The 23,468-nt window shown below is 34.2% G+C and overlaps 1 protein-coding gene across 6 annotated transcripts in view; it reads right to left on the reverse strand.

The window, feature by feature from the left end:
* Positions 1-2,245: 2,245 nt before the first annotated feature.
* LOC148596476 (uncharacterized) overlaps positions 2,246-23,468 on the reverse strand; it is a 31,651-nt gene continuing 10,428 nt past the window's right edge. For 3 of the 6 annotated variants that reach the window (XM_088563137.1, XM_088563134.1, XM_088563139.1), the window contains exons 2-3: positions 11,215-11,584; positions 2,246-8,316 (exon numbers count right to left, since the gene is read on the reverse strand). In XM_088563137.1, the coding sequence (XP_088419263.1) occupies positions 7,588-8,316; positions 11,215-11,568 (1,083 nt within the window). In that variant the 5' untranslated portion in view covers positions 11,569-11,584 and the 3' untranslated portion in view covers positions 2,246-7,587. Of the gene's footprint in view, positions 8,317-11,214; positions 11,585-12,646; positions 17,930-19,898; positions 21,901-22,047; positions 22,352-23,468 lie in introns of those variants that run through there. The other 3 variants (XM_088563135.1, XM_088563138.1, XM_088563136.1) reach the window with 3 other exon arrangements.

Below are 23,468 nucleotides of genomic sequence, written 5' to 3' on the forward strand. Positions count from 1 at the left end.
ATAGGGAGGACCATAAAACAGGGGTGAGCTCTGGGCACCCAATCCATCCCTTAACGAAAGGGGGGTACTCTCCACAGAATCCGTCATTATCCATGGTAGAGGGGCTAGTGATCCAGTGGCAGATCCGGGGGTGCAAGGGGTTGACACCCATACTTTTTATTTTTAATCCTACGAGGAACAATCACCCGGCCAGCGAAAGCTATATTTTTATATACCCTAGCTGGCCGAGTGGTCTTGGGCGCTGGACTTAGTGCAGGCGGTGTTGCCATAGATATCACAGCGGTATGAGTTCGAGTCCCGCGGAGGGAACGACAAAAAATTTGCATCGCAAATTTGACAGTTCTAACATCGTTGGGAATTTTTCAGACCCTTCTATATATATATATATATGTGCTTTTTCGCGCTTTAGATTTACTTACGAGAAAGTATCAATCGGTTAACGAAAGCTATATTTTATATAGCCTAGTTGGCCGAGTGGTGTAGAGTGTTGGATATGAAAGATTTAGGTGTTTAAATTCACATATTTCTTTGGGAGCGCTTCACTTTCCTCATGTTATCTATCAATACTACACAGTTTATACAAAACAGTTAAATAACATAATGTCCACTGAATCTTCCTACAAACTACAGACTTGGGAACAAAGACCAACAAATCTCAGGGGTTGGTATAGTCACTTTGAGAAACATGTCCAGCGCCTACATCCCAACAAAGCGGTGCATGGGCTTAGCACCCCTCCTTGTCATTTTCATGTGTAAAATTGACCATACATGCCAACTAATGTCCGATCACCCCCCCCCTAATTCTGAGGAGACCCGGATGGCACACCCCCCCCCCCTTTACATAGTGCCTGGACCCGTCTCTGTCACTCCAATACCGTTCCCATTCTCAAAATACCTGACTATATATACCACCTCCCATTTTACAATGATCACCCTATTTCAATTTTCGTACACACAAAATTTTATCACATCTTGTTTCATAACGTATCAATCAATCCGCATATAAAGAATCAACTAAATTTCTTCCATTTCTAAACATGAATAAAGAAAGTACGTTACAATGATCAACAGATAAGAAGACAACCATTTGATTTTTGTGGGGAAACTAGCAAATAAAAAACCGGGACGGTGATGTATGGTTAAAAAATCTAGGGTGAACAACTGGGTAAATCCAGAAAATCAGAAGTAAATAATAAAAATTACACTGAAAAAAATCCAGAAAAAAAAATTCATCCTAACCCCCTTTCCTTCCTTTCATAGACTTAAGTGTCAGTCTCTGTAAGAATCAGGCAGTGTGTAAAACAGGGTATGAAAAAAACGCCATTTTTAAAGTTTAATTTGACTATTTGTACCATCATGATGAAGGAAAAATACACAATTTTCCATATCATTCTAGTACACTGAGTACAATTTCCACTGCAATGCACAGTTGAGTGACTGATAATGCTCATATCAAGGGTAGATCTTCATTTTCGATCATTCTACTGAAACACTCCTGAGCAAATCTGGTGATGCAAAGATCCAATAATCGTATTTTCAAATAGAGAAAGCATCCAAGAGTGAATTTACATTGACAGATCGATGTTTTTTTTTTAAATGCATGTTTCTGAGTTTCTCATTTCGCAAAATTCTTACAAAAACTTACACTTTTTAAATGTCATGTGTGTGCTACATACACGTTTGTAGTCTAGTGATTTGATCATTTTGTACTGTTCCGTATCCTTGTTTTCATGATTCAAGCGGAAAAAATATTCCAAAGATCAGGATAATTACTAAAAATGTGAAATAACTAAAATAATACGTTTAAAGAAACAAGCAACCCGGACTCCACTAAAAAAATGTCACGATTGGGTAGACGTGAGAGGAAAGGAAATCTATGACACGGGGATCAAATCGTTCAATTCTCATACTGCTGATCAATGGATACACCATACAGCAATCCACGAATTCATAATGACGTTATTTATCAAAATATAAATGATATTTGATAAATAATAATATATTCATTTTAGTTGGTTCTTCCATTTTTCCGACGCAGGTCCTTCCATGGAAACGCAAGTCACCTGATCGAAATTCTGTTTCCCGATTGGCCAAAATGCAGACAACTTAGTGGCGTTCGAAAAGAAAACTGTATCGTAAATTGAAATTGCGTTCCGTGTGTTAATTCCTGAATGAAATGTATAAAATTGTAAATAAAAAGAAAATTTTTTTTCTTTTTGTTAAAGTATATATCAATCAAATAAAATCAAAACAAATTAAATTTATTTTCATAGAAATCTTGGACTGGTTTGTGACATGCTAAAAATAAACAATAACAAAAAATAAATTGATGACAAGTAATATCATATCATATTAATTAAAAAAAAGTACCAACTTAGAATCCGATCCAGAATCAAGTCCAATCTAAAATTTGACAAAATAGATATTACATTATCGGAGTACGTCCTGACTTGGTACAGGCATTTCAACCGAAACAGTGAGTTAAATCTAGGTTTAAAAGCATGCTAAACCTCCCTATTCCAATGCAGCGTGAATATACAGGTAGTGATTAATAGTAGTCAACACAAAGAATAATTTACAAAAAGCAATCATTTCTCATTGTCTCCTTCAGTCTTGAGGGGATTAAAAGATATCTATATTCAAGATCATTAAAATTTTAGATTTCAACCCACGAGCCCGAGCTTCAGTGAGTGGGTTAAATTTAAAAAATTACTATCGAGAGATAGATAACTTGTAAACCCCGAAAGCATTGGCGGAGAATCTGTTTCTCCAATGAAACCTGTAGAAAACTCGGATATTTAAAATGGCGGAAAAACTCTCGAAGCAATTTAATCAACGCCCGGTGGTTAAAAAGTTACGTGCATTTTTAATCACCAGCTTAGCATTGGAGAAATTAGATTAAGGTTCGCTTTCCTCTGAGCTAATGACCGATTTAAGAAGGAATTTGTGATTTCTACTTGTCGAAGAGTTGATGGAGTCAAACTTTATTTTGTTTTCTTCATCATCCATGTGTTCAAAATTTAATGCGAGGTTTTCCAACTTGATTTTGTTATATAAAAAACGTATACCTCAAATTAAAAATATTTTTCACGTTAAAAAATATTGAAACAATCAAACACAATAACATGTTACTTGAAACACTGAAAAATAAGTGTATTAAAAATGCTTTTAAAAAACCCAGAACACAATAAGATAAAAAAAAATTACAAAATATTCCAATTTATTATACAGAGATTTCATAAGTAAAGTGAATCAAGGTGCTGCACACTGCATCGTGCTAAGAATACCTCAACTCAACCCATTTTGACGAATTTGTGCATTTAAGAAATACATTTATAAATAGAACATAGAACATATTTTATTGTCAATTAAGGACCCACAGGGGGCTACATGAGTACAGTATACATACAAAGAGGAAAAGAGCACTGATTCGTTAAAAAGTACAATTACATAATACAGTTATATTATACATTGCTGCAAATAAATTTTCCCTCTGCACTAAGTATTTTCTGGTTTTCAGAAGTAAAAAGATAAATAATTTTTTTCATTATGTAAAAATTTGTTTTTGAAACTTCATTTTCAACAATCTCAGAAAGAACTTTTCTATCATTAGAAAAATTTTCACACACTATCAAAACATGAGTTTCATCTCCTACAGCATTTACCGGACATTTGGTACAAAAACGGTCATTTCTAAGAACTTTAGAATATTGACCCATCTCAATCATAAGTTTATGAGCTGAAATACGTAATTTAATTATAGATTTATTACTTGAAAGTTTTTTAATTTCAGCTAAATAATTCTCAAAACCAAAATACTGCTTTAACGTTAAGTACGTGCATAATTTACCATTTTCAAATTTAGCCTTTGCGGAGTACCAATTATCTCTATATGAGTTGATCAAGTTGTTTTTAATATCTTTTTTAAATTTAGATTGACCGAAATCTTTAAATTTTTGGTTAATATTTAGATACATGTATTCTTTTATTTTAGTTACCATAGAACACCATGACAATTTGTTGCTATGATGAATAGATTTACAGCACAAATAAGCATCCTTCAAAAGTTCAAAATCAGTGAAGTTTTCTAGTCGATACCAGTAACTTATCAATGATTTTAAAACATAATAGTACAGAGAAAATCTACAAAGTTCTGATAAAACAGCAAAATTGACACTTTTTTTATGCACACCAAGAACACATTTAGAAAACTAAAGGTGGACCTTCTTACACTGAAGAGTCTTGAAAAAATCATCTGAATCAAATGGACTAGAACAAAGTTTTTTTTTAACGAAATATTGTACATGTAACTTCCCCGAATTTCTGAGTTACATGTATATAAAAGTATAGGTTTTATTGTAACTATGATAAGCTAGATGCATACTTGTAAGTCGTAAGGTATAATGGAAGTAAATAAAAGGGGAACCTGTGAAGGGGGAAACGCTACATGTCATCATGCAAAAGTAATGTATCAAACATCTATAACCAATCTCTCAAATAGCAGTGAGAAAATTTACAGAAATGTGTAACGGTTGGACCGGGCTGACGGAAAGACAAGGTGATTACAATATAGTTCCACTCAAATCAGTTAGGGTATATTACATGTACACAAGTATAATATGTAATTTTAATGTTAATGGGCACACAAAGACTTCAGTTTATGATTTAGATCTATTAAATGGGCAAATATTGTACCAAAATGCTTTTTAACTAATTTTAACTTTTTACTATCCATGACAATACATTAAAAAGATCTAAATGACATATATTTAATGTAAAAACATTGAAAACATCCATGAATCAATGATATAGTTCGACATGTACCCGTTATAGGGTATGTAAGTCTCGTTCTAGTTCCATTTTCTTTTAAATTACCGGAATTTCCGACGTAGAACGTATTGAAAACCGAAGATAGATCTATATTTTATTGTTTACTTCCGGTACTCGAAACACTGTATTACATTGTGAAATCTTCTATTTTATGTTTATTTTTCTTACCACCTTTATCATATAGAAATAGATATTTGTCATTTTTTATCGGTATTTTTATACAAAAAGATGTTTTGCCTTAACACTGAACTAAACGCTCTCTAAATGACAAATCTCCATGCTTTTGAATGGTAGACTAGGACCCATTCTCGTCAAATCACGGGGTCACGTGACGAGACTTACATACCCTTCTGAACAATACCGTTGTTAAGCTGCGTATTTAAAAAAAATCAAGTGAAAATAATGCATATTTTTCGCATTTTTCTTAAATGACAATTTGGTCCCCGTGGCCAACTCCAATTTATAAATCTCTGAATCCATCCCTGGGTGGGCTCCCCGTTTACATGTCCTCAAGTGCTCGTGCATATACGTTCTTTCTGACTTCTTAGGGACGGATACAGATTCTTTTAAACGTTCCAGCAATTACGATAAACAAAACACACATTTAAAGTGGATTCCAGGTTATTACTTGCTAATATTTAAAAAGAAACTTTTTTTTACAAAAGGGAGGCCTAACTCTCCCTCCCCCAATACATCTTATTCATGGTGCTCATCATATACTGCACATTAAACATCACAATATCCTACTATTTACAGATTATATGATCTTAATTTCAACATCATCAAAAGTCGACGGTATCAGTACAGTCAGTCTAAAGTCGGTGAAAACCCGCCCATTTCATAACCCATGCAGACAACCCTTTTGTGTTAAGTAGTAGTCTTCGTAAGAATCATGCAAATTTTGTAGTATGTTTAACACCCCAAAAAAGGCTACACATTTTTATTTTTGTTATTAAGTAGCTTTATAGGTCTATATGATGAAATTCATTCCAACCTGTCTGCTCTTAAGAGATAATCCACATTGAAAATCCCACAGTTTCTATTGTATTTTTGGTATCAGTTACAGAGTTATTTCCCTTAGTTTTGAATTCTACAGTACAAAATAAGGGTTATATGGGTAGCCATATGTTAATATCTGTTTACTATAACATTTAAAACAAAATATCAAAAACAAAAATATGTAGGCTTTCTAACCGTGAATCACATTTTGCATGGTGCTTATTTGGAGTGCTTCTAGTACTAAACTATTGGATAATCGATGGACATGTGTAGAGAATGCTACATATACACTTCCGCGAGGAAATTGTTTTTGTTCTATCCAAGGTCTGCCTCCATCTCCTGCACAGTGGGAAATTTCGTTATTTCAAAGATTTAAACCCTGTCCCACTCAGTATTTAATACCAACCAAAATGCAAACAAATACAGTATATCAGTACATCGGATACAGCAGCGAATTTGTAATGAGTAGTGCTCATGCCTTGTGTTTTTTTTTTTCACATTCTTTAAAGCAGAGTTTATAAGATAGCGGAATGATATGTAACGATTATAGGTCGGCCTGGGAGATGGTCTACCTCACAGAAGTACATGTTCATCGACCTAACTCTGAATTGTCTTTTGATGTTTTTTTTTTTTTTTTTTTTTTGCCGACAGACGAAAATGTCACATATGTTCATCGACTTAACACGAATTTACATCTATATCAGCAAAAAATACATCAAAAGACAATTCAGGGTTAGAAAACTATTACATCCTACGCAAGGGTGCCTGAGATTTCAAAGTTAAGCTCGCGTGAGAAAAGCGGGTGTTTGATTCTCCTTCTCATTTCGAGTTTTCCATTAAAATGACCTGCATTTAACAGCTGATCATGACGTATTGGGCCAGTGATAAACGTCACAACCAGGTGTAAAATTCAGGTCACTTCAAACCGCGAGAAATAATCAATCACCGGTTAATTATTTTAAAAGAATATTTTCAAACACATATTCGATGTTGGCAAGATATGATCGCGTTCATGCATTAATTTCTTATTCAACTGTGTCATTTTTTCACGGGAAAGCGCACGTATTCTGTCTCGTCACAGTACATCCACGTTCCACAAAATCCATATACTAAGCGCTAAATTTAATTATTAAGCTGAGACCAGACTTATACGTGGTTCTTGCCTTATATTTAATCCGGAAACCTTTCAATTCCGAAGACTATTTCTTTCTGATGCAGCAATACGATGCATAGTTAACGGTATTTAAAATAACTACACTCGGTATAATGTAGAAATTGTTAAGTGTCAGTCCCTGTAAGAATCAGGCAGTGGGTGAAACATGGTAATTAAAAAAAAAACACCAATTTGATCAAATAATGGTAATATCAAATAGAGAAAGCATCCTTGATTGAAATAATATTTTCAGATCAGTGAGTTTTTTTACATGCATGTTTCAGATTTTCCCCATTTTGCCCGATTCTTACAAAAACTTAAGCATCATATTCTTATCGTTATATTTACATAAATATAAGAGGATTGTAGTCTTTACTCCACAAACAGTCCAGTCCTATGTTTTTGAATACAGACTGTGACCCATTCTCGTGAATTTACAGGCAGGATCACGTGACAAGATTCACAATCACTAGAAGTTAAGTTTCGATTGACATTCTCATTCATTCGGGATCTCTTGGCTTTATACATAACCAATTAATTCGTTCAGAAGCAGAAATAAGTTGAATAATAGAATTCTGTGGAGCCTAGATTCCGAAATGCATATATCAACTAGAAGCTAAGGGGTGCCAAAATTCCCTTTGGTCTATTACTTTTCTAACTTGTTCTTTATTACAACTTCTATCCTGTTTTAAAAACCAGTGTCCCCACTCCTTCGCCCTAGATGTTTTCTTGTTGTTACCGATCACCCAGTTATTGTTAATGACGTAAGGATGTGATATTTTTCGCTTATCTTCTGGCATATTGTACCATTTCCCGTCCGCATATTCACCTAAAGGCAGCTCTTTTTTCTTTAAACCTCCAAGTCTTTTATTTATAATCCCCGATAGATAAATTTGATCATTGTCGCCCTCCGATATCAGCTCTCCAGTTGGCAATTCTTTTATTTTCTTGTCAAGCTGATATAACTTCCGGTTTAGTTCCCGCCAAGTCAAAATGGTTGCAGTTGTAGGATGAAGATAAAGAAATCCAATCGCTGTTAGACCCGGCCTTTCGGAAACTGGGTTACCTAAAATGTCATATCCTTTTATACCAGACATTACCGGAACTGGATTTTTTACCCATAAGGCATCTACTTCAAAGAGAAAAATCTCTCTTTGATGCAACAAAAGCTCTAGCAAAACATGAGCCCGGAAGTTCGTCAGTCGCACGTACCCAGCATGACTGTAACTTTGATCACCATCCAGGTGCATACCAGAAATCGATACAACATTTACATCCGGCCAAAAATGCTTTATTGTTTCTTTCGTTTTGTTGTCTGTTGATATAATAAGTACCTATAAGAAAAAAAAATAATTTATAGTGTGTTACAAAGAAAACTATGACCATTTATATAATGTATGTGTAAACGAGAATACAAAAAGTCGGATCTAGGGTAGAGTTCTTGGAGTTGTCCTACCCCGGGACCCCCACTTTGAAAATTTTGTAAATTATGTCAAAATGTGGATTTATTTGAAGACATGACGGCGCGAACATCCTATTTATAACCAACTAGAATGGACCCCCTATTTTTATTTATTTTTTTCTATCCATCTGACATCAAACATTTTCTTGTAAATGAGAGGCTGATATTATCTCCCCTGAGAAAGCTTTTGGTGGTAGTTAAATAATACACGTGCAAACTTTTAAGATTGAATCTGAATTACATCATTATTTAATTCAAGTTGTTATATCCAAAAAACATGAATGGTCCATTTTATTTCTATCGCAAGTGCACGTGCGCAAGTGACGTGCAGTTGTGTTCGTTTAGGATTTGAAAATTCCGTATTTAAAAAAAAAATTTTTAAAAAATGTGCGAATTATAAGAATTGTAAACACATTTATTTGTTATATAGATAAATACCACATATCATTCACTCGTCAATATATATTTATTGTGTCTGTGAGACTGCAGAATAGGATATTTGTCTACAGAAATAACTCGTGAATATAAATGAGGTCTCCACTCTACCAAACGGAGTTACCTCCCCCTTAATCGAATGGTTGAAATAAACAATCGTAGTGTATTACAGAAAATATATAAAAAGTATTTGTATGAGGATAAGGAAGGGGAAGTAACTGCGAGGCTCTGCATATTCTATTTCTATATATTTTCTGTAATACACTAATATTGTGTATAACCTGCAATAAGTCATTTTTTTATGGTTTTATGTTGTTAGGAGTATTTAATTCAAAAGTAGGAACCTGTCGTGGGCCCCCAAGCATTTGCCGTTTATTGAAAATCCCCGACAAAAAGTAGTTCTGAGAAATGGACAGTATTTGACAAAATATTGGAACATGTAACTTTTACTTTCAAACAAGTCATAAACATAACATAAATATTTAAAAATAAACAACAATTTCCGTCATTTAACATGTTTTTCTAATGTGAAATAAATTCTTCCGTGACCTACTTTCACTTTTGACAAAGTTATTGATTTTTTTGGATTGTGTGTGTAAACATTCGAAGTGGCAATGTTCAAAGTTGCACCGTAAAACATTGAATTAAACACGGCTATGTTTGTTTGGGAGCAGGATGGCACAATGTCTTCAGAACGCTGTGACTGACAGATTGACAGAGGAAATTCGACGGGACCATGATTGTGATGGTGTGCGGAGCGTAATTGCTTTATTTGCTACTATACAAATAAAGCAAAAATTTATTTGACACCTGTTATTTGCCCTTTACTGAACTTATTGCAGGATAAAGTATCTTAACATCGTTGCGCAATACCATGAATGGTCCATTTTTTTCTGTCGCAAGTGACGTGCAGTTGTGTGCGTTTAGGATTTGATTGTTCGAACTTTCAATGCAAATACAGTCACGCGTCATGACTGTTAAGGGAAGTCTCGCCTCGCATATTCCCGTTCGTCGAGACATAGGCGATGTTACAACTATCAATAAAAGTTTAAAATGTATTTTGGGTACAGATAGCTCAATTCTTCATGGAAAAAGTCTACAATTATATTGTTTTGTCACCATTACAAGATTTGTATATACATAATAAACCAAGCTCCATGCAGCGGTAGGCGTTCGTTTCCTCTCTAATGCTTACTCTAGAGTGAATTTCGAACGGCAGACGCTGTTTGGAGCTTGATAATAAAGTAACAGAACCTAAACCTTGATTAAGGCCAATAGACTAACTGCAAAATTATTCTCCCTTTGATGATGAAAATGCAATTCATTTCATAATATTTATACCTTGAATTACTGACACTTAAACATTTCTGCATTTAAGATAACATTTTGAATAAGATTTCATGGAAAGGCGTATGTGTTATTTCCACCATGATTTCACCCATTGCCTGATTGTAACAGAGAATAGCAATTAATTTTAGCAACTTCCGGTTACCGGGAATTTGTAGCCATATTCCAGAACACCAGTCCATTTCAGTCATACTTGTAACTGAGATCAACGAGATTTTATCCTTTGTCAGTATATAGCCTGGCTTCATCCCATACAACTTTTCGGATCGGTAAAGCTGAGTATTTAAGAGCGGGAATTTCGAATTTTATGGGATCACTACTACATGTATCAATAACGTCATGAAAGTGCAGCTCCGGGGTGCTGAATCAAAATAATTACGCCCACCAAATGGTAAAAAAATATTACAAGGACTGAAACCAATCTAGTTGTCATCAAGACTCGTTATAAAAAAAGTTATTTTTAGAATAGCGGAAATGACCGAGTAGTTCCGACTTGCTTAGTTTTATGCTAGTCCACAACGGCCAAATATGCAACCATACTAGTATATAAAAGTCTGGCTGCATATTTGATACGGGGGGACTCACAATACTTTTTTGATAGTGAGTGCAGCTGGGATTCTGTAACACCACCCTTTTCATATATTTTTTTGACTATCCATATATTTCTTCATGTAAACTATTGACTTATCATATAATTATGTTCGTTTTCCCCCACCTATTCACATATTGTTGAAATCGACTTATCGATTGCTCATTTGTCTTTTGGTTAATACACAGTTGTAACCTGCAAGAAGGCGAACTGACTGAATGTGTTGATATTTTTTTTAAATATCATTATGCCTTTCAGTTTTACAGCTAGAATATGCATTGTTTTCTTTATGATTTAACACAACTGTGAGATATGAACATATAAATATTTTGTTTTTTTAAGATACGAAATTAATACAGATCCTTGGTCAACTTCCTCTCAGGTCAAAGGTTAATTTACCTGCTTATGAATTCCCATATTCTCTGTGTTACACAACCAACTCAAAGCGAATTCTAGGTAGGCTTTGTTGATCAAGGTTACCAGTAAAGGTTTCGAATTCATCTTCATAGCAACTGCAATGACATCTGCAATATCCCGCCCAAAGGGAAGTTGTGTATCAGTTGAAAACGTTTTCGACCTTATGTCGGCTCGGTCGATTATGGATTTACTCGTAAGAATGTATTTTGATGTCTCCACATCTCTGCTGTTTATGTACTCTCTCTGTCTGTTCATAATTACTTGTATTATACCAAAAAACATCACAATAAAAATAGGCACTCCGAAGAGGACGGTGTTTTTTTTCTTCATCTTCATTAACTGGACCCTGGCCCTAAAATCAACAATAATAACAAAATAACAATAGTTTATAAATACGTGAACTGCCAAATTGTTCAAATCAAACTTCTAAATTTTGTACACGTGTTGATATAAGAATCAGGCAGTGTGTGAAACATGACATGAGTAAACCCACCAGTTTGAAAGTGTAACGTGACTATTTGCTCCATTAGAATTAGGGAAAAAAGACAAGATTGTCCATATCATTTAGGTAAATTGAGTTATTACCTCATTGCAATGCACTAAAAATGAACATTTCGAAGGGCAAATAGCTTTGTCAAAAAACATTTTTTTCTAAATTTCTATTGAAAAATTTCTGAACAAATCCAGTGATCCAGAGATCAAATAGTGATCTTTTCAAATCTAGTTATCATCTTTGAGTGAAATTATATTGTCCGATAGGTGGGTTTTCGAAATGCATGATTTGGCTTTTTTTCCATTTTGCCTGATTCTTACAAAGACTTACACCTCTCATCTAAAATTATCTCTGAATTTAAAGAAAATCGAAGTTGTCTTTAGAAATGGTAACAAAATCCGGGCGATTGAGAAAACAATATCGAGCCACATCAGTTTGAAGTGCAAGGAAATATTCAAAAATTATTTATCACGCTAGTTTTATGCATTTTATGTCTTTCTTAATCAGGTCCTTAGTCGAATATAAGTGTGATTTGATTTATAAATTCTTGTAAATGTTTCAGCTGCGTCCAGTCTAGAATTCGAAGTCCTTTATCAGAAGAGTGCTTCGCTTGTGTTTCCTTGTACGTGTTATTTTTGTTGCGTGTGCTCGTTTTCCCTCTCAAGTATATATCTTGGAATATACTCGTTTGATTTACCGCTCAGGTTTTGGTTCCCTTGATTACTCTTGTAGTATCTACAGTTTGTATTTCATTTCTGGGAAATAGCAGACATCGGGTTTGTGTGTGGCGGGTCCAGAAATCAATAACAAGAGGCTCCCAGGATCCTGAATCGCTCAACTGGTTGAATTTTGTTTTCAAGGGCAATAAATTTAACAAGAAGTTGTCAAACAATTTTGACCCGCGATTTTGATAGGACTTACCATAAGGATCATTTCAGCAATTGAAAGTATCTTTCTATCTATCATAGTTCTCAAGATATTGGCTGAAAACTGTAAAAAAAAACTGTTATTTTTCCCCTTTCAAGGGCAATAACTCTTACAAGGAGTCGTCTGACAAATTTTATCCTTGAAGACTTTTGTTGTCCTAATAATAAGGATCATTTCAGCTATGGAAAGAATTTGGCTAAATCTAAGTGTTCTGGAGATGTATGCGAAAAACTACTGTCTGACCGCAATGTTATATTTTAGTAACGGCGGCCATATTTTTTGGACGGATCAAAAATCCCAACATTAGTTCTATGCAGGATAACCCTAGGAACATTCGCACCAAGTTTGGTTTCAATTGGTCACGTAGTGTCAGAGCATTAGATTTTCTGAAAGAAATAACATTAAACATAGCAAAAAACTTTGAAAAAGGGCAACAACTCTTACATGGCTTAATGGATTAAAACGAAAACTTGACCGCAGATAAATCTCGTCATGCTGAACACTTTTACCCATATCAAAATTTAGGTAAACCCAACGGTTTGGAGATATATGCTAAAAATCTAATGTCTGACCCCTATGTTATATTTTAGTAACCGCGGTCATGTTTTTCGACGAATCAAAAATCCCCACATCAATTCATCAAAACATCCCTACAATAATGGGGGCTACATCAATTCATCAAAACAGGATACCCCAAGTTTGGTTCTAATCGGGGCTTCTATCTAAAAATCTATTAAAAGGAGAACAAGACCAAATTTATGCACAAAATAACTTTTTATTCAGAAAAAAAGTGTGGTGTTCCAACCGCCGAACCCTGATTGCCTGGTTGGACAGGGTGTGTTGAATAGGGCAATCAACAAACAGATTCCACTATGTACTCAGTCTTATAGTTAAGATGAATAAATGAAAGAACTTATAAAATAAATAACATTGAATCTCAATTACTATATGAGAGGTTTTGTTCAATTTAAAGTCGGAGGCAAATTTTTTTATTAATTTTGTGCAAATTTTGGCACCGAGAAAGTGATTTCCTGAAACTTCTTCAATAACTAGTTTAACTGAATAATTTATCATCAACTATATAACTTTGATATGGTTTATATCATGGGTTCTAGTGCTAATGACACTTGACTTAATATTGATAAATATTATCAATAAGATACGAAGGAAGCCATTGCGGAAATGATAGCTAACTAAACATGAAACAAAACATTCATGTGAAGGAGTGCCATAGATTTACAAATTACTTGATGTCCATTCCAATGGGAACAAATTGTGGTCCACTACTTGCTGACCTATTCCTTCACTCTAAATCCAGACTATAAATTTATATTTGAAATATATGATTTGGGTTAATTTGTTAGTGGGGGATCCAGGGGGAGGATGCAGGTGGTTTGCACCCCTCCTTTGTATTGGAATATTTGTCATTTTCATGTGTAAAATCAACAAAAATCGGCAAATAAAGTACTACATTGTAGCACCCCTTTTTCTGAGGAACCCCGGTTGGTACCCCTCTTTTTCAAAGTGCCTGGATCCGCCCCTGGACTGAATTTGATAACAACGAAAAATCAATACCAGTTTGGTCTTCAACAGCATATTAATGTTTTTATCCAAATCAATACAAGGCTGCATTTTGGCTCCACTCTCCTGCGGGAATTTTGTAGAATTAGTGTCATTACGTGCAATATGCGACTTTGGAAGTTTATTTTTGAATCGCTTTTTATGTACGAGCCAGGGATTGGTCCAGGATTTCACGTATATACAATTAAATTTACTCAGCAAAGCTAGGCAAGTAACTTTTCGGGTAGAATTTGTTACCAATATTTCATGTGAAATTTGTTTTCCCTATTTCAAGGGGTATAAAAATCGGGTAGAATTTTTTATCAAAATTTCATGTGAAAAAACGATTTTCCTTATTTCAGGGGGTTTACGTCAGATTCGCCCCTGTACATCCTCTTGAGGAAGGGCAAGATTAAGAGGGTAGTATACTTACGTATACTAGATCCATACACCACTTCGTTTCGTGTGGTAATCTATCATACCACCTTCAACTGCAGGCTGTAGAAGTGTAATAATAACATGTACATGTATATTGCCGGAGACTTTCAAATTAACTTGACGAGCTATAGAAAGAGTCGAGGTTTCTCCGAGCCAATCCGACTGTATCCTGCAACCACATTTTCCAAATAAAACATGCAAAATTTGTCCAAAATAGTTCTTTTCAGCAGTCGTATGAGCGCGGCTGTCGATGGGCACCTTCAAACTAGTTACCAATGCCCTGTTTTTGACTTCGATCATAACGGAAAAGGTAACAAGGAGACGATATTATTTGTTTAGTAGAATTTCAAAGCTTAGTAATCGAGTTAGATCCTACATGTAGTGACTGTATGGAACAATTGATAGCTCTATTTTAATTCCATTGTATGTGATTTATTTCATTTTTATGATTACAGAAAATTAGAAACCAACATTCATCTCTGAAAAAAACATGAAATTGCGATTCATGCATTGCTTAATAACACATATTTTACATTGCAAATTTTCCTGAAGGCCCCATAGAAACTGTATTAGGAAAGATAAGTGCTAATAAAAGTTGCCCACTGGAGATTTTAACACTAAGATAATGGTTATGTTCTACTACAGAAAAAGTACAGGAAAACTTCCCGCTAGAATGTTTACACTAAAACCAGTCCAAAATATTTGACGATAAGTAGCAGATCCAAGGACATGAACATAGGAAGAGTTGTTTTTTATGACCTAAGAAATGTATTTATATAGTTTTATTGTTTATCTTAAGATATGATGAATCACCCCTGCCTGGTTTTTAGACAGAACCATACTTTTATACATATATTTTTCAGAGAGAGGGAGTTTCTCATGCTTATCTCGTTGATTATTGAATAATCTGTTTATCGCTGTTTCGCTGAAGTGTACGGTTTTGTTTGTTTGCTTGTTTTTTTTGTTTTTTTTTAAATTTTTTTTTATTTTCAGTTTTTCCTAACCTAAATATGCAAGTTTTATAAGCGCTGCAAAGTTTCCTTTCGGAACTATTTTTGGGAGGAGTGCTACGTGACGTCACGTATGTTGTGCAGCTATACGATAATTTCCATTCTCACTCGACTGGCGTGAGGTTGAAAATTATCGTATAGCGATAATTGTTTTATGTTGCGGATGAAGTTATATTATATATAAAGACTCTTCGGACTTGAACTATATCATAGATATTTTGTAATATTTATGTGAGATTGGAATAAACCTTTTTGTGTTAACCGTGTGATAGTCGATGAACATACGTGGTGCATGCACAACAATCTATCTAAGCCTTACCTCGCGGAATGACATGAAGGGTAATAACAATTATCTAGGAATAATCCATGGGGTGGGAGGGTCCACCGTGCACCCCCCCCCGACACACACACACACAAACACATCAACTTCATTATGATTTTATGTACCTTTATACCTCCCATTACCGAATCAATTTGTCGCCAAAGAATATTCTCGGATTCTTTTTCAGTATAAGCCTATATTTGTACCCCACTGGTTCAAAAAGCCAAGATTGTTTTGACTCAATTGTTAGAGCGTCTAAGCCTTCCTTGGATAGCATGTGAGAACAAACTAAGCAAATGTATCATCGTGTAGCCCAGTGTCCCAGCTTTACAATGATACCAAGACAGGGGCGGTAACACTTAGGATTTTGCGGTAAAATGAAAAAAATGTGCCCCTACCCATACCCCGCCAAAACATCGCTTACATATTTTTCAATGTCAACACCCCTAGAGTATTAATGCTTTAGTAAAAAATGACTTATATGGTATTTTCTAGAAGGCAAAATAAATGTCCGAAATTTCCCATTTTTATGATAAACTCATCATTGTCACATTGAAACTGAAAAATACACGCTTGAAATGACAAGATATGTTGAATACTTCGATAATTAAATCAATAGTATCCAACATATCTATCGTACACCGTTTATCAGCCAAAAAATAACATTTTAGTTCATGTTGAGGCATTTTTTTTTCATGGGTAGGGGTGGCAATTTTTCACCTAACTTGACTTTGAAAAGTTCAAATATTCATTACTTGGGCTCATTATGAAACTAAAACACTATATTAATGTATTGTGTCACACAAAAGCTTGTTTAAACCACGGTAATCTGAAAAAAGACTATATCGGGTGATATAGAAGAAAATTCTGAGATTCTGAAAATTCACCTTTTTACGATTTTATAATAATTGTCACCCAAAAAGGAAAATCTAACGCCTCAATTGATCAGATATGAACATCATTATCTTAATTATAAGTGCCTAAAATATGAGTCCTACAATGTCAGTATGCTGTAAATGAGAATTCTGTTTGAAACTTAGACCAGTTTTCTAGGGGTAGGGGTAATATTTTTAACATTTTATGAAAATCCTTTCTTGAAAAGTAGTTTTTCGTGATTCATTTATGTAGAAAATTATATCATCTATCGAATGGTACGTTTGAGACGTTTTAGTTGAGTAATAACTTGTGGAGTCGATTTATGTGACTTTTAACCGAAAAATCGAAAATCCCATTTTTTGGTATTTTTTATAAATTCCGACTACGAAAATCGCCAAAAATCATATGCGCGTAGCATGCATAATCTATATAAACTATTTTCCGCAAAGTAAACTAACTTGGTAATTATGAATTATTATGTAAATGTTCGATTCACAGTTAAATTCAATTTCCAAAGTTTAGATCTTTCTATTCAGAAAATAGACCTCTCAATATACTAAAATCCAATCTGTAAATTACCTTCCTTAATCATTAACTTAAAAAAACAAAATGAATTTAACAAATAGGAATCTTTAGATCACTACCTGAAAGACGGCGAAATAACTCCTCCGCCCTACATGTGACTAACTACTAGACAACGAATATTGCCCGATTCCATTTAAATACCAGTGAAGTGCGGGTGCTTATGCATTTAGTATAGCGCGCGAACGCATATATCGTTAAATATAGTCCGTCCATAAATTAAAGTCTGTTTCCTCATACTGTCCCGTCAAATTCGTCAATATAATATAATGAACGAACGAATGAATAAATGAATGAATGAATGTATGAATGATTGTATGATTAAAGTTTATCATGCAAATCAATCCGGTAACATATATACTATGACACGGAAAAACTATATAATTCAGTAATGAATGACTGTCACATTTTTCGATTTATGAAGAAACAACCTCAATCACGTGGCGCACAATAAAGAACCTGCGTAGCAAGTTATTGTCAGTGTGCACCACGTACACTGAGATTGTTCATCAAATATTTCCAAAAATATAATGGTCATTCCTTATAATTTGATGTTAGTATCAAAATTCGTCGAGTAAATTGTTTGGTGACTTACAGTCACATTACAAAATTTGGTCTATAAGATAATCTAGTTCTTTATTTTTTTTTCATTACATACAAACGTGTCATACAAAAACACATCTGGCAATCGTTCGATCAAGTCGATGGAGATCGATGGAGTTTAACATCGAAATTAAAATTGTATTTGCCAGTGGCGGGTCCAGCGGGGGGTTCCGGATCCGACCCCCTTTTTTATGGAAAATTTTGTCAACCTCTGTGGGCAAAAATGAGCAATTTATAGACAAATATGACATATATGATTGAAACAGTGAATATTGACAAATAACATAACACACCTTGAAATACTCTGCATAATGATAACTACCATATCAAATGAAGGTACTTGATTTTATATTACCCATATAGAGTAACATGTGCTAAAAATTGGCCTGATGTTCGCTCTAATTATGGGCATTTCTTTGCCTTGTCCAAATTTTACGACGTAATCGGTATAGGTCTCAATCTTGCATTAATATTTCCATAGACTCCTAAAGTGAAGTGCATATTTTAGACTTTTTTTAAAAAATATGTAAATTGATTCAATAAAACTCTCACTTATGTAGCATTTCTAAGGACATGTGAAAAATTAATTTCCCACAAATAGTAGGGGGAGTCCACGAAGATCGGACAGAAAAGTTTTTCATCTTATAGTGTTATGTTTGCTCTATTTTATAAGTGATTGTTCATATCGTTTGACGAAACATTAGATTGTAAAGAGACAAAAAGTAAAACGCCTCCATGTATTGACCGCTCAGGGACTGTTACCTATAGTTTCGGTTTTTATCGTGTGATGATGCTCTTCATTCTATAGAAACGCAAGTCACCTGATCACCTGTTTCCTGATTGGCCAAATACTGATCAACTTAATGACGTTCGAAAAAACTCTGTCGAAAATTGATTTGACGTGTCAAGTGTTATTTTCTTTAATGAAATGTAGAAACTTGTAGGTCAAAAGAAAATCAAAGTACTCATGTACTGAATCAATTTATATCGTTCGTTTGAATTTTTACGCTGCAAATAATCGTCAAATTGCAAAAATTTGGCCGATAAAAGGAAAATTTTGGAAACGAATTCAAACGTATCTAAACATAAGCATATTGTTGTAAATGGTTAATATTGAACTCTTTTATTTATTTTTTTTAAAATTCACCATTCTGATTACGAAGGTCTTTTAAAAAAAACAAACACACACTATTCATTTTGCATCGTAGCAGTGCGCCTGTTTGCGTAATACTCAGGTTCGAGGTCGGTTTACATGAAACACCTAGATGAATGAACACAAAGCTCTCCGACATACTGTGTAATTGAACAACAAACCATTAGTTGGCCTTTCCCAGTTTCTAAATTTTTCAAGTCGAAATTCAATTTATCGACCTCTATGGTCGAAACTGTCTGTCAAATCATTCAAACTAAAATAAATTTTCTCCTTAGATACATGTCCCTCTCAGCTAGCTACATTCTTCATTCTTCAGTTGATAAGTTATCGCATTGACATCTATGTGGCATTTAAAGTACTTAGTTAGGCACCTAGTTCCAGACACATGTACATTAACATAAACGCCAAAGTCTTAGAATATAATTGAAGCATTATGCCTCGTGTAGTTACTAGTCATGCACTGTTAAGGCCCTGGAGCACCCGCAGCTCTATTATCCTCACAAATGGCCAAAATAGCCCAAAAGAATGATTATTACAAAAAGCAATATCACCAGCCAACAGACTGACACCATCCCGAGAAATGCATTATTGATCCGTTTTTAATTGGATCGTTGTTAATACAAATGTACAGTCCTAATTAATCAGCATATTTAGTTCACGGTAAAAATTAACTAAAACATCGAACTAAATTAAAAAAAATACCTGTAAATGGACCTAACTATCTGTACTTGATCCTAAATGGGGATATGCCAATGGGACTATTTTACTGCGGTAGTGTCAATTAATTACAGTTGCTATCAGGCTTTACAGATCTAAAGGCTCTGGCCACTGCAATATCAATTCTGATCTTCGATCTAAATTGATAAAAATACTGTCTCGGCTTTCTTTTTTTAAGATAATACTTGTTTCGCATAGACTTGGTTCAATACATCATAACATGCCTAACCCAAACCTCTTTTGGACTTTAGATTTGGTTCGTTTTTTGACAGGTGTACGATTTAACAAGGTTCAAAACACATATTTGGACTCTAGAAAGTGTCCGGTTAAGACAGTTTTCATTTTATAGTTCAGTCTAGTGGTTTTGTTTAACTTTGTGGACATTTTAGGGGAAAGTTTGAGTAAAAGGCTATATTGTGTTGAGTACTACTCCGTCTAAGAAACAGGGAATATTTGTATAAGGTGTCGCCTCACAGAAATCTGATTACACTATAAAATTATTTATACATCATTATCTCCAGAAATAAACGTATTTGTAAAGCTTTTTAAAAGAAACTTTGGAAAGATGGCGGTAAAAAAAACATTTTTCGCTAAATCTGAATTTTATTGGTTTAAGGGTTATAAAGGTCATTTTGGCTATATCAAGAGAGAATTTGAATTTTGAAGTCAAACTAAAGTATTTGATATACGGTCTTAGGAGGTTAACATGTACTGTCCTGTGACTACATATGCAATATACACATTTCTCTTGATATAGCCAAATTGACTTTTACAACCTTAAATCTATAAAATTCAGATTTAGCGAAAAATGTTTAAAATATTGTTTCACAAAAATATGCCCGCATTTCGTTAATGGTAACCAAATTCTTTAATATACCTATCTCGTCTTGTGTTTTATTTTTGTTTTGTTTTGCTTTTGTTTTTGTTTTTGTTTTTGTTTTTTTTTTGTAAATCAACTTTTATTTGATCCTAGCACCCATTTTTCTCGTACCCTTCAGTAATAGTTAGAGGAGCAATACAGAAAAAGAAACGGCATCAAAAGTTACAATTTACTGTTTATGGCTCAAAATACATAAATCCATGAATCGGAACTTAAATATATTTGTTAATAAGAAGCCGTTAATTTTCACCTTTGAAAATAACATAAATGTTGGTTACAGTGTTGTTTTAACTATACCCCCAAAAATGGAGAGTTATTCTGGTAATAATTTAAGAAGCATGACAAATTTATAAAAATGTGGATTTGACCCAGAAATTTATAAAAGGGATCCAAGCTATCAAAATTAACATTTTTTCCTACAAAAGGGAGATTCCAACTGCCAGACCATCCCGGACCCAACGCTGAAGTGGTGAATATCTAAATTCAAAGTCAGTTTGAATAACTATTGTAAAATTATTATTTTTAGGCTGAAACATTGTTTTCTACATAAGTAACTTATTTTAACATATAGTCCTGTTACAATTTTATACATCAGTCTTGGCCAGAAGATGATTATTTATTTTCAAATTTTCGGAATTTCAGATTTAGAGAATTTCTCGTATTTAACTAAACTTTGTTCTCTCATGCGCAGAATATAAACACAATATACGTGTATATTGCAAAATGGGGTGTTCAAGATAATTTAAAAGGGGTGTTCCAGGCTATAAATTGATCATTTTGCCCACATTCTGCGAGAGGTTGAAATTTACATAAAAAAGGGGTCTTTGAACTCAATAGTATTACTAAGCTACAAGAGTCATATAAATTAAGTTTATCTTGTACAACTATGGATGAAACCAGTTAACATATTCTGCGGGAGGTTAACAAAATTTTCCATAAAAAAAAGGGGGTCTTAGAACTCAATAGTATTACTAAGCTACAAGATTCATATAACTTTATCTTGTACAACTATGGGTGAAACCAATTAACACATTTATCAGTTGATTTATTTCGTAGCATGCAACACAGTTATCTTATAAACCGTGAGTCCTTAAAGCAACAGACCACCGCAAAAATTTCTGATCAAATAAATACACATTCATGCACTTTTGTAACAACGGAAGATCAAATTCTACAGGAAAATTAGAAATTAACACAAAAGAATAATTATATGTATTGTTATTATACATAAAAATTGTATCATGCAACACTTACAATAATGCTTTACTACAATTGATACACAATCCTGAGAATCATCATAATATAGCCTCGGTGCTAATATCGATCGCAAACCTTCCAAATATATGCAGGAGGTTCAACCAGGGGAAACTACACTCAATCCACACTGAGTTTAAGGAGAACTATATCAAAGAGACAATTACCCCACACGTGATGAAAATTCGTGCACGCTATCACAATATAATTCACTACTTGTTCAAAACGGATGATTTGGTAAGAGAGTTAAGTATTTCCGTGTAACATGAGCATCCTTCATTTATCATCCAAACACAGTTAAGCTTGAATAGAAGAGCCAAACGGCCGATTAAAATGACATTACAGATCCGCCCAAAATTGTTAAGCACATATTTGTTACATTGATATTTGTGTTATGGTTACAGTCCCCACTTCTTTAGAATATGTTAATAAGAATTTTTTTAACCTAGAGAACTCTATTAGAAACCGGGTAGTGAATGCTATGGAGGCGGAAGAATTAGGGAGTTGAAAAATCGGCAAAAAAGGACGGAAATAAAAAACAGAAAATAACTTGCCAAAATGCATCAAATTTGTCATATTCCCAGTAATCAGACTCGGGGTCAGATCGTGATCTTAACATTACGTTAGCAAGTGCCCAATATTGTAAAAGCTAAGGTTTATTTTTTTACTTTGACTTTATTTATTTGATGTCTGATATAAACATATTTATACTGCTACTTCCCCTGAATCCGTTTTAACCCTGATGGATACACTATTATGATGCCCACCGGTCCCTCACTTTGGTTGATGGATACACACTTATGATGTCCACCGTTCCCTCACTGTGGTTGATGGATACACAATTATGATAGTCCCTCACTTTGGTTGAAAGGCCTATTGTTTTTGCCCTGTCTGTCATACTTTTGTAAGCGCCACTTATCGGTAGCTATAATAAGGATATAGTATGCATGTTGTCAGGAATTTACTATCCGTTGAATCATGCGAGAGTCATCCCCTTTTAAACTTTAGAACGTGGGGAGGCATACGCTTTTGTAGACAAAAACAAAATTTCAGTTGTAACTTAGTTACGCGTTTACTTGAGACATCCAGAAAATTGTCACGCATCCGAATCCTGACCACAAAATGCCATTTATTACCTCCCAGCCATTCTCTTAATTTTAAACAAGTGTAGCGGAAATGGCAGTGCATGTCTCGATTGCATCCAAACGTGTTCGGTCTGACAAATTACCACATTTCCGACAGAAAATTGATTTTTTGTCTTAAACTAGAAAATAAAGTTTGGTAAACAGTCTATAACCACGAAAATTTGAGAGGCCTGTATATCAGAGCCTAGTGGAGGGGGATATAGTGGGGTGATACGTCACAAATAGTAAAAAAGAAGCGGTTATATTATAGCATACCTGTGCAAGAGTTTGTTTAAA

The sequence above is a fragment of the Perna viridis genome, chromosome 15 (assembly GCF_037379345.1).
Source record: "Perna viridis isolate PV_CMFRI_1.1 ecotype Kerala chromosome 15, ASM3737934v1, whole genome shotgun sequence".
Classification (NCBI taxonomy): Eukaryota; Metazoa; Mollusca; class Bivalvia; order Mytilida; family Mytilidae; genus Perna; species Perna viridis.